This window comes from Trichoderma aggressivum (genome assembly GCF_033847375.1).
Source record: "Trichoderma aggressivum f. europaeum strain CBS 100526 chromosome Unknown scaffold_025, whole genome shotgun sequence".
In the NCBI taxonomy this organism is placed as follows: Eukaryota; Fungi; Ascomycota; class Sordariomycetes; order Hypocreales; family Hypocreaceae; genus Trichoderma; species Trichoderma aggressivum.
Genome location: NW_026946391.1, coordinates 469,523 through 482,336, shown reverse-complemented (window position 1 = coordinate 482,336; position 12,814 = coordinate 469,523). Strand labels below are relative to the sequence as shown.

At 53.9% G+C, this 12,814-nt stretch overlaps 6 protein-coding genes across 6 annotated transcripts in view; 2 read left to right on the top strand and 4 right to left on the bottom strand.

The window, feature by feature from the left end:
* The window catches only part of Triagg1_6456 (uncharacterized protein), a gene marked incomplete at both ends in the record, with an annotated part of 819 nt that extends 442 nt beyond the window's left edge, over positions 1–377 (top strand). The window contains one exon of the mRNA XM_062901082.1: positions 105–377. Coding sequence (XP_062754709.1) covers positions 105–377 — 273 coding nt within the window. The remainder of the gene's footprint in view (positions 1–104) is intronic.
* Positions 378–1,012: 635 nt separating this feature from the next.
* Positions 1,013–4,904, bottom strand: Triagg1_6455 (uncharacterized protein; the record flags this gene model as incomplete). The annotated part of the gene is made up of 2 exons (XM_062901081.1): positions 1,013–1,693; positions 1,758–4,904. The coding sequence occupies 2 exons, from the start codon at positions 4,902–4,904 to the stop codon at positions 1,013–1,015; spliced, it is 3,828 nt and encodes a 1,275-aa protein (XP_062754708.1).
* Positions 4,905–5,712: 808 nt separating this feature from the next.
* On the bottom strand, positions 5,713–7,046 carry Triagg1_6454 (uncharacterized protein; the record flags this gene model as incomplete). Its single annotated transcript, XM_062901080.1, has 2 exons — positions 5,713–6,471; positions 6,657–7,046. 2 exons carry the CDS (start codon positions 7,044–7,046, stop codon positions 5,713–5,715), a joined length of 1,149 nt encoding a protein of 382 aa, XP_062754707.1.
* Positions 7,047–7,992: 946 nt separating this feature from the next.
* Positions 7,993–9,315, bottom strand: Triagg1_6453 (uncharacterized protein; the record flags this gene model as incomplete). The annotated part of the gene is made up of 3 exons (XM_062901079.1): positions 7,993–8,568; positions 8,638–8,994; positions 9,112–9,315. 3 exons carry the CDS (start codon positions 9,313–9,315, stop codon positions 7,993–7,995), a joined length of 1,137 nt encoding a protein of 378 aa, XP_062754706.1.
* Positions 9,316–10,544: 1,229 nt separating this feature from the next.
* On the top strand, positions 10,545–11,713 carry Triagg1_6452 (uncharacterized protein; the record flags this gene model as incomplete). The annotated part of the gene is made up of 2 exons (XM_062901078.1): positions 10,545–10,682; positions 10,739–11,713. The coding sequence occupies 2 exons, from the start codon at positions 10,545–10,547 to the stop codon at positions 11,711–11,713; spliced, it is 1,113 nt and encodes a 370-aa protein (XP_062754705.1).
* A 272-nt stretch (positions 11,714–11,985) lies between these two features.
* Triagg1_6451 (uncharacterized protein) lies at positions 11,986–12,461 on the bottom strand (the record flags this gene model as incomplete). The annotated part of the gene is made up of 3 exons (XM_062901077.1): positions 11,986–12,080; positions 12,149–12,334; positions 12,407–12,461. The coding sequence occupies 3 exons, from the start codon at positions 12,459–12,461 to the stop codon at positions 11,986–11,988; spliced, it is 336 nt and encodes a 111-aa protein (XP_062754704.1).
* Positions 12,462–12,814: the final 353 nt, after the last annotated feature.

Here is a 12,814-nt window from a genome sequence, read left to right as displayed (position 1 = left end):
CCGAAAAGGTTTTTTTTTTTTATTAAAATCCCCCCCCCCCCCCCCCCCCTTTTTTTTTTTTTGGATTATAATCAAATTCGCCAACTAACCTCGGCTCCCCCCAGACCCTCGTTACCCTGGAACAGTTCAAGCAGCAAAACGAAGAATACGCCATGACAAACGGCATCTACCAGGACGCCATCACCCAGTCCACCTCGGTCCAAGTCGGCGAGGACGCCGTCCACGAACTCCTCGGCAAGCTCGCCGACGACGCCGGCCTGGAACTCAGCTTCGAGCTCAACAAGGCGACGCCCGAAACCGCCGAGCCGCAGACGGCGGAGCCCACGGCCGAGGAGGAGGACAAGCTGCAGCAGAGGCTGCGTGCTCTGCGTGCTTAGATTTTCGTGGAAATTGTTTCAGCGTTTTTTCGTTTTTTTCCTTTTCTTTTTGTCTTTCCCCCTTCCCTTACTTATTGTTATACATTGTGGTCGACATAAAGGACGAAGTGGAATGTACGGGACCCAAGTTTCTTGATGAACCGGCGGGCTGTAATTTTTTCCGGTGATTTTTTCTCTTTGTTTTTGCTGTTTGGACAGGGTTTTGGCGTTTTCTTTTTCGGGATGGAGGGCTTGTTTTTGCTGGAATGTTTGATGGGATCGAGGTGAACTGGATCAAGAACTTGTTGGGAGTGTAGCATTAGAGCTGCAGAAATACTTGGTGCTCAACTTGTTGCGATTATCTTGCTTTGCTACCTCAGGGGGGGCCTGTTTGATATGCCATACCCATTCATACAATACATATACATACATGCAATGAGCCCTGTTTACCACCTACGCAAACATGTACAGATGCCATGCCATGGTTCTGGTGTCTCTATTTGCTTTCCCAGCTCTTCTCTTGTCGTAACCGTCATAAACCATTCCAATCCAATGTACACCGACATGATAAAAAAACCTTGCAAGTCTACCCACGAGACCCATTTTCTCACACATGCAGAAATGCCTCTAAAAGGAACCGTACATCATCACCCTGCTCACATGTACAGACTCGCCACGGCCGTAATATCTCTCTTGATCATCTCCTGCGCCTGCTGCATCTTCTGATACAGCTCAGGATCGCCAATGATCCTCGCCGCGTTCTTCACCTCCCTGCACGTCTCGTCCAGCCGCGTAATCGTCCGCACAATGGTGCCCTCGAGAACGTCCGTCAATGCCGTGATGTTCTTGAAGCTCATTCCCCTGGCCCACTCATACACCACCTCCATGAGGCCGAAGCGGGGCCTCGACACAAAGTCATTCGAGTCCTCGCTAGACTGAATCACTTGCAGCCGTGTCTGCACATCGTTGACCTTTTCGGATATGGCGATGATGGTGTCACGGCCACGCTCGAGGTTGCCCGTCAATGTAGGTTCCGTGAGCGTCTTCTCCTGAAAGACAAACGAGGACAAGAGGGCGGCGATTTCGGCGGGGTCAAAGTCGGCGAGGACGTTGTCGAGGATGAGTTCGGTCAGGACGAGCTCGTCGCCCGAGTGGACTTCGCAGGCGACCTTGCCCTTGAGCTGGATACGCGACGAGTCGTCGATAAAGTCGAGCTCTCGAAGCACTTGGACGCGCTGTTCGTAGTCGGGAAGTAGCTGAAGGTTTTGATCTGAAAGAGATTGTTTCAACTGAGCAATGTGCTCTGTGATGAGCCATTCATCGTGGCACATGGCAAACTAGAACTCATTAGTGAACCCGACTTTTTAAAGAGGAACAGTCCAAGATATCAGCATGACTTACGTGCTTCAAAAAGGACGGGCATCGTGCGGCCCCAGAGTTGGCCATCGTCTTGGACAGCTCAAATCTCTTCTCAATCATCTCCTGCAGTTGCAAGCTTTTGACCTTGCTCATGTCCATCTCATCCCACCGATCGTCCCAAGAGGCGCAGACCTCCTGTATCTTGTCCAGCGCCTCGTGGCCGGCTTGTTTGCCTTTGAAAATCTCGGGTATAACTCCCTTTAGAACCCACCGGGTGAGGCATTCGACATCGCTCAGGGGGACAAACATATTCTTAGTGGTGAGACGCTTCTTCCCCTGAGGAAGCTTTTGCATGTGTTTGCGGAATGCGGGAATAAAGGGCAGCTGGTCCGTCACGTCGCGCCGTTCCCTGAGCGGCTTAATGGCGCAGACATGCAGGATGGGCTCTTCAAAGGATCCCTTGGGACTCATGCCCTCGGCGAGGAGTATGCCGGCTGTGCGGATGCCTTCCCAGTTGAAGACAATCAGCCGCTGCGGCGTAAACATCCTTCGACCGATGGAAATCTTGAGCAAGGCCTTGTATAGCTCCGTCGTCAGCCGCTTGTAGTCTTGAGCGGCCTGGTGGCAGTCATCCACCACTCCGTCGCAGACTTTGCATGGCTCTCTCTTGACCTTTGCAAGATCTGCTTGAGCGAGCTTGACGTCCTTTTCGTGCTCCGGCAGAAGCTGCTGCGTTGCATGCTCTGAAAAGCTTCTCTTGATCATCTCTTCAATCTTGAGGGCTTCCACTCTCAGCAGGTTGAGAATCATGTTATAAGTCAGCCTGAACTGAGACTTTAGCTTCGATGGCTCTCCCAGGATCATGTTACGCAGCTCGGCAACGGGCGGTGCTTCGTCGCCGCCCGGGGGCACGATGATGACGGAGCCGACCTTGTCAAGACCACGACGGCCAGCACGGCCAGCCATTTGCGTGTATTCGCCGGGCAACAGGTTGCGGAACGAATGGCCATCATGCTTGCGGTACCCAGAAAACACCACCGTTCGGGTGGGCAGGTTGAGACCCATGGCGAACGTCTCGGTTGCAAACAAGACTTTGACAAGCGTCCTTGCGAACAGAATCTCCACCAGCTCCTTTACAATGGGCAGCAAACCGCCGTGATGCACCGCGATACCTCTGGCCAGGAGCTCCCGTAGCCTGATAATCTGTGGTAGGACTCGGTCCTCGGGCTTGAGACGGGCAATGGACTTTTCAATCACCATGTGAATGGCGCTCTTCTCCGAAGCCGTACAGAAATCCTGGTTGCTCAATGCATCTGCGTTTTCCTCGCATCGCCTCTTGGAAAAGACAAATATGCAGGCCGGCAGAAGAGTCTGCTTCCGTAGATACTGAACCATGTGAACCCATATGTTCTTGTCTTGTGCAGCCGACGACCGTCCGCCGGGGGCTCCAGCGCGACCCATGTGTCCCGGATTGTGGCTCGCTCGAGGAGGTCCTCCTCGGCCTCTCTGCTGGCCGCCTCCCCGACCTCCGCGCTGCTGTTGGCCTCCTCTCTGGGGGCCGCCTCGACCACCGCCGCCTCGACCACCGCCGCCTCGCTGGTTTCCCTGAGAACTGCTTCCCCGGACTGCGACGGTGTTGGTGGCGGGCACCTTTTCCTTACTCTGAGTCGCCTTGTGTGCATCTTTCCAGCCGCTCTCCAGGAATTTCTTTTCCGAATCCACAATCTTGTGAATATTCTTGCCGGCCCAAAGGTAATGTTCCAGGGGGACCGGTCTCTTGGCCGTGGAAATGACGTAAATGTCTCTTTGCTTGGTTCTACCAACCCAGGAGGCAAACTCGTGAGTGTTGGGGACGGTGGCTGACAGCAGAATGAGGGAAATGTGCTCGGGCAGCATAATGATGACTTCCTCCCACACGACACCACGCTCGTAGTCGTTGACGTAGTGAACTTCGTCGAAGATGACAAACTCGACGTCACGAATCAAGTCTGCTCCGCGGTACAGCATACTGCGTAGAATCTCCGTGGTCATGATGAGGCAGCTAGCCTCAGGGTTGATCTGCACGTCACCCGTCAAGATACCGACCTCGTCAAACTCCTGTCGAAAGTCGCGGAACTTTTGATTGCTGAGGGCTTTGATTGGTGATGTGTAGATGGCCTTGGTCATATGCTTGGCTGCCAGGGCAATGGCATACTCGGCCACGACAGTCTTTCCGGCAGACGTGTGCGCCGCAACAAAGACGGAGTCACCGTTTTCCAGGTGGTACACGGCTTCCTTTTGGAACGTGTCAAGCTCAAAGGGCCACTCTCGAGCCATGTCGGGGACGAGTTCTCTGAAATTGGGCATGTCGTGCTTGATGTCGACCATGTGTGCCCATTCACGCCCGGCCTTTTTGGCACTGGACGCTGCGAGAACACCATGAGGTTCAAGAGACGGAAACTCCACGGGCAGCAGGTCGTCGATGTCATCTTCGTTTTCCTCATCCTCTGCCGAATCTCCTGAAACCTCAACGGGTGACGATTCCTCCTCCTGATTGACCTCCTTTGCCTCTTCGGGGTCCTCCTCAAGCTCCTGCTTAATCGCAGCGGCAGCATCCTCGTCCCCGGCCGTCTTCTTGCCAAAGTCAATACCACGGTCCATCCCGGGAGCAGTCTGTAGCAGCCCTCCTTCACCTCCCAGCTGAATCACCCTCTCCAGTTTGCTTCCAGCGGCGGCGTCATCAGCACCCGTCACTCCGCCGTGAATCTGGTCCTCCAAGGCGGCAGTAGCCTCGATACCCTCCAGCCCACCAGGCGCAAAGGGAAAGAAACCAGCAGCTCCCCTGACGAAATCCGCCCTGCTGGCCGGTTTCCGGAGAAGACTGGTCGAGTTCTTTGCCGTGGCACCGCTCATGGGCACAGTCACATTCTTGTATCCCGTTACGCGGCCCTCGAGTCCGTGGCGCAAGAATCTCGTCAAGGTGCGCGTCTGGGGCGGTGCAATCTTGAACAGGGCCGTGTAGTCGGCCTCAAAGTCCCATCTCTGCTGCAGACCGTCCAGCCACTCGACGGAGAACTCGGGAGAGGGCATGAGCAGCTCGTTTTCCAGGCGCTGCTTGAGCTCTTGGGGGTTTTGGAGCCGCCGTTTCCTGGGCCCCGAGCTGGGGATGCCCTCGTCCTGAGACGCCAGAAGGGCATCGATGCCAGCCATGGCGTAGAGCAGCCGGAGATGAGATGCTACTTGGGGTCTTTTGATTTTCTCTCCTTGTCTGACCAAAGGTGATGTGATTCTTGAGCTGATGAAATGCGTGATGGTGGTTGAAACGATTGATAGGCTTTGGTTGCTGTGAAGCTTATGAGGTTAAGTTGCCCCGCCATGGAAATGCGGGTCTGGGCTGCAGGCAATTGAAAGCTGGCAAGGGCTCAGTGCTCTCTATTGGGACCTTATTGGGCTCTGAATCACTGACAGTTGATTTCAATGTTACGGTAATAATAAATGAAAAGAGGATGAATCTCAAGGTATTTGAGCAATTGATTTGTTTTTCTTGAATAGTTTACTGTCTAGGATAGGGGATTGTTTACTATAAGCAGCCAGAGAAGAGACGCATCTTACACAGGGCGTCTCTTCTAATAAAACAATAACAAATACAACATCTTCACTCTCACAGCAAGCCATTGCATTCACAATGGCTCGGCAAAGGGCGTGTGCGTGAAAAAAGCACATAGGTAATTACGAGTACAAGTCCATTATTTTCCCCTCCGTCCGTCTATTGAGAATATTTTTGACCAGAGGTCCAACAGAATTGCTAGCCTGATGCGCTTCACCAACTCCCCCCTGAAGTCAAAATCCCCTCCATCCGATTTGATTCCACCCCCTTTGAGATATTATACCGCCAGCCCGGATAGCTCCCTTCCTCTTGTTTCTTCCCTCCTTTCTTTTTTTTCTTTAAAAAATGTATTCATATCCGTTGGATTGAAAACAAGATGGTTAATTTTTATCCTCCTTGGCACTGAGAGTGTTACAATCGCAGCATCTTGGCGGCAAAGTTCTCAATCAGTTGCTCGTTGGGGAAGGACATCTCCTCCAGCTTCTGGGCGTAGGGAGTGGGCACCTCGGCACCGGTGACTCGCTGGGCAGGGCCATCAAGGTAGTCAAAGGCATACTCCATGGACAGGGCGAGGATCTCGGCGCCAACGCCGAACGCAGGGTAGCCAGACTCGACGACAAGCAGACGGTGGGTCTTCTTGATGGACTGGACAATGGACTCAAGATCCAGGGGCTTGATGGATCGCAGGTTGATGACCTCGGCCTCGACACCGTAGTTCTTCTTGAGGTTCTCGGCGGCAACGAGGGACTGGCCGACGCATCGGGACATGGTGACAATGGTGAGGTCCTTGCCGGCACGCTCCACCTTGGCCTTTCCAAAGGGGATGACGAAGTCGTCCTTCTGGGCAGCCTCGGACATGGGGAAACTCTGGCCGTACATGAGCTCGTTCTCGAGGACGACGACGGGGTTGGGGTCGCGGATGGCGGCCTTGAGCAGACCCTTGGCGTCTTCGGAGCTCCAGGGGGAGACGACCTTGAGGCCGGGGATGCTGCCGTACCAGGCAGAGTAGTCCTGAGAGTGCTGGGCGGCGACACCGGCAGCGAAGCCGTTGGGGCCACGGAAGGTGATGTTGCAGGGCTGGATACCACCAGACATGTAGAGGGTCTTGGCGGCGGAGTTGACAACATGGTCAATGGCCTGCATGGCGAAGTTGAAGGTCATGAACTCGCACTATAAAGTGGGAAAGCGTGTCAGTGGACAGACATTACAGTCACAACAGGGGAAGAATGAAGAATGAAGACGCCATGTCTATACAAGCCAAATACCACAAAAAAAAAACACACACAAAGGAGCATGGCATCGACATCATATAGCAATGGCATATATGGAAATATAAAAAGTATTATAAAACTCACCACGGGGTGCAGTCCGCTCAAGGCGGCACCGGTAGCCAGGCCGGCAAAACCCATCTCGGTGATGGGAGTGTCAATGACACGCTGCTCGCCGAACCGATCCAGCAGTCCCTTTGTGACCTTGTACGCTCCGTTGTACTGGGCAACCTCCTCACCCAGGATGAAGACCTTGGGGTTGGCCTCGAGCTCCTCGGCCAGGGCCTCGTTGAGGGCATCTCGGACGGTGTACTCCTTGACGCCAGCGCCCTCGGCGTACGACCTGCTCTGCGACGATCCGCCAAAGTAGACGGGGCGCGCAATGGCCTGTGAAAAGGACGGCGCATTCGCCTTGATGGATGTGGCAGCTCGTGTCGAGGCAGCCAGACGAGCTGCGGGTCGGAGGAATCGGGACATGGCGGGCTGAGGCTGAGGATTGGCGGCTGGGGGGAAAAGAGCACTTATCGACAAGAGGACACGAAACCGCTCGCAGCTTAGCCGTCTGCTGTCTAGACGGAGAGAGGGAGTTGGGGAGAAAGAGGCTTTGGTGTTTTGTGCTTTGGAGCGGGTTTAGTTTAGCTGGAGGCTGCTCCCAAAAAAACACCAAGAGGGAATTTCCGGCCCCCAGGCAAAAAAAAATCCCAGGTTCCCCAAAAGCTCGTCCAGCCAATGGAGCACAGCGAACTTTTTTTCTTCCTCCTTGCGAGCTACAGCGGGGTCTGTCCGCTAATGGCCAGGGCCTTACAGCGGGACATTGGCACTGAACCCGCCTGTAATCTTTGTTGGGGGAAGCCAAAGAGTACATGAGTGCTGACTAAGGCGCATCTCCGCTGCCGGAGGCCTTTTCGCCGCGATAAAGCGACGGGGCTGTCGAATCAGAAGGGCGAATTGGAATTGGTCTGCGATATGCATCTGCCGGGACTAAGCGGGATCAGATTCAATCAAAGATAGCGAACGGCTGCAACGTGGGCAAACGCTGTGGATGATGCAGACGAAATGGCTCACAGGAAGAAAAGGCAGACAGCAAAACAAGTTGGCAAAATGGTCATTTCATGCAAAAAATAGAAAAATTATTAAAAAAAGATGCAGCGGTTTGCATCTTTTGCTGTAGCCATTACATATGCGTACCAAAAAATCGTGCCGACTGTCTCATCAGCAATGCATCGTCATCCCGTTCAAGTAATCATGCTCGACGCCGCTTTTTTTATATATCCTCCCACTGGGGTCGCTCGTTACTCCACGTCAATCAAGGTATCAAAATAATCCAAGATGGTATCAATTGCTGGTGCCCTTCACACATACACACGCACGCACGCACTCCCTCTTCCCCTCTTCCTCTTCCTCTTCCTCTCCTTGTCCGTGTTTAAGCAGAAGGCTTGCGGCCAACCATCAGGTACATGGGAGTGAACAGGTGCTCGCGACCACCGGCAACCAGGCAGTCGGCAGCCAGAGCCAAGCTGTCGGCCGTCTTTTTGGTGCCGGCAGGGGCAAGGCCAATCTTCTCCAGCAGACCAGCCAGGTTGTGGGCAATGGTGCGGCCCCAGGTGGTCATGCGGACAATGGTAAAGATGTCTCCGATCGACTGAATGTATCTCAATTCACCGGACAGAGGCCAGTACCAGGGAAGGGGGTCGGGGCGATCAGCGAGATCCTCATGTCTGAGGAGCTCAAAGCCCACGGCGCGCATGGCATCCAGAGCCTCGGACACCTTGCACATGTTGGAGATGCCGTCACCCTGCTCGATTCCGAGGCGGATCTCGCGGTGGTGCAGGTTGTTGTTGTCGTATTCATCAGTCATGAGCCACTCGTAGACGCCAAAGACACCGCCGGGCTTCAGCACGCGGAAGATTTGGCCGTAGATGCCCTCCAGAGTGGGGGCGTGAACGGTAGCCTCAATGGCATAAACAGCGTCAAAGGTGTTTTCGGGGAACGACATTTGCTGCGGGCGGGATTTGCGTCAGTACAGAACAAGGGCCCGGAGACCGAGTTGATGCGGGGCCAAACATACCATAAAGTCGCCCTTGACAAAGGCCAGTTGCTTGGAAAGGCCCTCCTTCTCGGCATAGTGGGTTGCTCGGTCGATCTGGTAGTCGTTGTTGTTGAGACCAGTGACGTGGCAGCCGGTGAACTTTGCAATCTCGCGGGCAGGGCCACCGACACCGCAGCCGACATCGAGGACTTTCATGCCCTCCTTGATGCCAATGGTGTGAGCCAGGTAGTGCTCGTGACGGGCAATTGCCTGGTAAAAGGGCTCGCCGTGGGAGAATCGGCAGAAGTGGAAAGACTGGCCCCAGCCATACTCGTACAGATCCGTGGCCAGGTTGTAGTAGTGTCTCGTCAGAGTGGCATACTCGGCCGTTCGCGCCTGTTGATTGGAGGGTTAGAGACCGTGGTCCAATTCAATCAATTGCCCTCTCTTCCCAAGGGAGATGTAGAAGAGGTGTAGAGCAAGGAACGGCAAAAGAAAAAAAAAAGAACTTACGGCACGCTCCTCGGCGGTCTCGTTCTCGGCGGGCTTGTTGTCCCAGTGCTTAAAGTACTCGTCGACGGCGGCCTTTTTGGCGTCGGAGCCCTTGGAAAACATGGCAGCAATGCCTCCCTTGGCCTTGGCCGAGTTGCCGTGCAGAGCCTTGTTGAAGGCGGCGTCTCGCGCCTTGTCCTCCTTCTCGAGAGCTACGGATGCCATGTTGAATTAGGTGGTTGTAGCAGGACAGAATTGATTAAAAAATTAAGACGGAAAAATCTCTATTAGCTGCACGAAAAGAGGGTCAAAGGAAGGAAGGAAAGACGAAGAAGAGAGAGAGAGAGCACACAACAAAGATGGAGATGCTCCAAAGGTTGGGGGGAAAAGAGGACGGCGGGCTGCCACGCGAATGAGCGGAGCTGGGACCTTTTATGCGTTGTCCTTTGTTTGGGCCTTTTGGCATCAAGTTTGCAAATGGCAGCAATTTCATGGCACCTGTCCGCTTCTTTTTTACCCCTGACGAACGGCAACCGCCAATCTCCAATTGGATTCGAATTCTGCTTGTGATATCGCACTAGACGCGGAATTTGGCCCTTTGGTTGGCTGGATCGAGGACGGGCCGCCACGTAAACGGTAGGCGGTGAATGCCCCGCAGTGTGCGAATACGAACGCGAACTCGCTTTGGGTGTCCTTGCATGCGCCTCTTTTTGCTTTGCGGTGTGTTGCTCCATCGGCTTCACTTCTTTTTTTTTTTTTCCCGTGCTAAGGATGCGGTATAAACTCCATATTAGGAGAGGTTTATCTGCGGAGCCAAGCGCCAAATCTCCAAGTACGCGTATAAGATGTTAATTAGTGCTGCTACTCTTGTACTAGTATTCCTCGTTCCTCGTACCATCTGTATTCGCTCTCGTACATGTAGAAGTCGTTGTCGGATAGATGGTTGCGAGCTGAGATTACCAAGTAGCATTGATGTGGCAACGTCCGTCCGTGTCTTTGAAATTGGAGTGACGTCCATTCCTCCCTCCCCAGCCGCGTGTCCAATTTCCCATACCCGTGCGTATACATAGGTACAATCAACTTACCGTTGTAGTACAAGCAGAATAGCATGTGCAACTCTTGCCGAGATGTGACATGTTTCTGGAAGCCACAGGCACATACAAACCTAAACGTTGCCTCAGCCGAATCCTTGGAATTGAATCGAAGCCACTTTTTTTTTTTTTTGCTTTGCAATGCGCTGGGGGTGGCTATCGATAAGATTCCGCATCATGCTTATGTAACCCCGGTTGCCCGGGTTGTGGCGGGCGGCGGCAGGTCTCCACCAAGATTTCTTTGCACGTCGCGATCTTGGATTTGCAGCTTGCATTCGTCCAGTTACACTCACAGTCGCAGTCGCACCTCGAGAAGAAAACGAAACACCATCGCCAACCAATCGCTGCACCTCGTCGCCCGTCATGCCGCCCCAAATCAAACAAGATCTCAACCGGTCGGGATGGGAGACGACCGACTTTCCTTCTATCTGCGAAAACTGCCTGCCCGAGAACCCCATGGTCAAGATGCTAAAGGAAGACTACGGAGCCGAATGCAAATTAGTATGTCGCTTGATGCTCTTTTGCTTCATCGAAATGTATGCTAACAGAGTTGCCAGTGTACGCGACCATTCACAGTATTCAGCTGGAGTTCTGAGCGCGCTCAGGGCCGCAAGAGACGGACCAACGTTTGTCTGACGTGCGCTCGGCTCAAGAACTGCTGCCAGAGCTGCATGCTGGATCTCAGCTTCGGCCTGCCCATCACCGTCCGTGACGCCGCGCTCAAGATGATCGCTCCGGGGCCCCGATCCGATGTCAACCGAGAATACTTTGCGCAGAACAACGAACAGTTGATCGAGGAAGGCAAGGCCGGAACGGAAGAGTACGAAAAGACGGACGAAAAGGCCCGCGAGCTTCTGCGTCGTCTCGCCGCCAGCAAGCCGTACTTTCGCAAGGGCAGAACCGTGGATGAGTCAGAACTCGCCGGCGCAAGAGCTGGTGGGAACGCTGCAGTTGGAGCGGGCGTGGGAGGCCCTGGCCCGATCCGAACTCGAGATTCAAGGGCCGCAGCGGCCGCGGGCGCGAGACCTGGCGGCAAGGGGCGAGGCCGTCCAGCATTTCCGAGCGCAGCACAGCTCCCACCGAGCCCAAAAGATTGGCTGCCGCCGGATGATCCCAACATCATGTCCCTTTTCGTAACGGGCGTGGAGGACGATTTGCCCGAGCACAAGATCCGCGACTTCTTCAAGGCCCACGGCAAGATCAAGAGCTTGGTCTGCTCTCACATGTCCCACTGCGCGTTTGTCAACTACGAGACGAGAGACGCAGCCGAGAAGGCGGCGGCTGCTTGTCGGGGCAGGGCGGTTATTGCTGGATGCCCGCTGAGGATCCGCTGGGGACAGCCAAAGGCGATTGGCACCATGGATCGGGAACAACGCTACCAGATGCTGCAAGATGCTCGCATCCGCCAGAACAAGCCGCAGCAGCGCGCCCTGGAAGGTGGCCAGCAACCAAGCGTGGCGAATCGTGCGATTGCTGCACCGCCACCTGGTGCAGAAGAAGCGCCCACCTACGCAAGCATGTCTGGGGAGTAGGGAGATTTTGCCATATCTGGCCTATTTGGCTTTCTTTTCCTCCTTTTCCTCCTTTTCCTTTTCCCTTTCCCTTTTCTTTTTTCCATCATCTTCTGGCGTTTTGGTGCTACAGGGAAGCTACAGCGGGATGCATATTACGTCGTCTACATAACGAGGAATCAAACATGATGGAAGGCTAAATATATCGTGCGTCTTTGGATTGGAGGGTATCATGAGTCCAGTAATTCTACATATTTTTTTTTTTACAATGCTATAAGTACAGAAACTGCTCATCAATTGCAGCCACAACCACCACCACTCTTGCCATTGCCCGCCGTCAAGATACTGTCGTTATCGCCTCGCTCGGTGTGTTCGTGTATTCGTAGCTCTGTTGTTGGAAAGCATTAGCAAGGCTACAGCATCTTGAAACCGTTCCATTGGTCCCGTAAATCTTACTGTAGGTGTGCGTGTCGCCTTCGCTCTCCATCCTTTGTCCCTGGACAATGTTCTGGCGCAGGATGGTGGCCACGTCCTCGGCATGTTTGATTGCCGTCTGGATGTTGGAATCGGAGTCGAGTGCGCGGTTTTCCTGGAAACCCTGGCGAATCTGGTTCTGGGCGGCAGAAAGGACATGGACGTCGCCTGGATCCCATTGTTAGCCCTGCTGCGGGTGTCGAGATTATATATGAGGATTTTTGAGGCAGCGCATCCTACCCTGAAAGGCGATCCGCGCAGCGCGCATGAGGTTTCTGTAGGCCGCCAATGACATGGTATCGGATGGTTGAGACAGAATCGCTAGCAAAAAGAGAGAAGAAGAAGACGAATTACAGCCTGTATCATGCAGGCGAATGGAAGCGCCTGTATTCAAGATGAGTACTAGGTAGTAGATAGCAGCGCGGGATGATCCAATATCAATTTTGAAGCTGCTGCTAAACCACGGAGGTCCGGTTCTGCCGTCTTCCGCCGCCATCCCACCACCGATCAGATACCAGTAGCGCTGTCAGCCCCTGTCAAAACCCCACCATTAGCCGTTGGTGGGAGAAGAAAAAAAAAACTAGAGATTGCCTCACTACCCTCAATCCGTCCTTTTCTTCTTCTTCTTCCCTCCTCAACCCAAAGTCT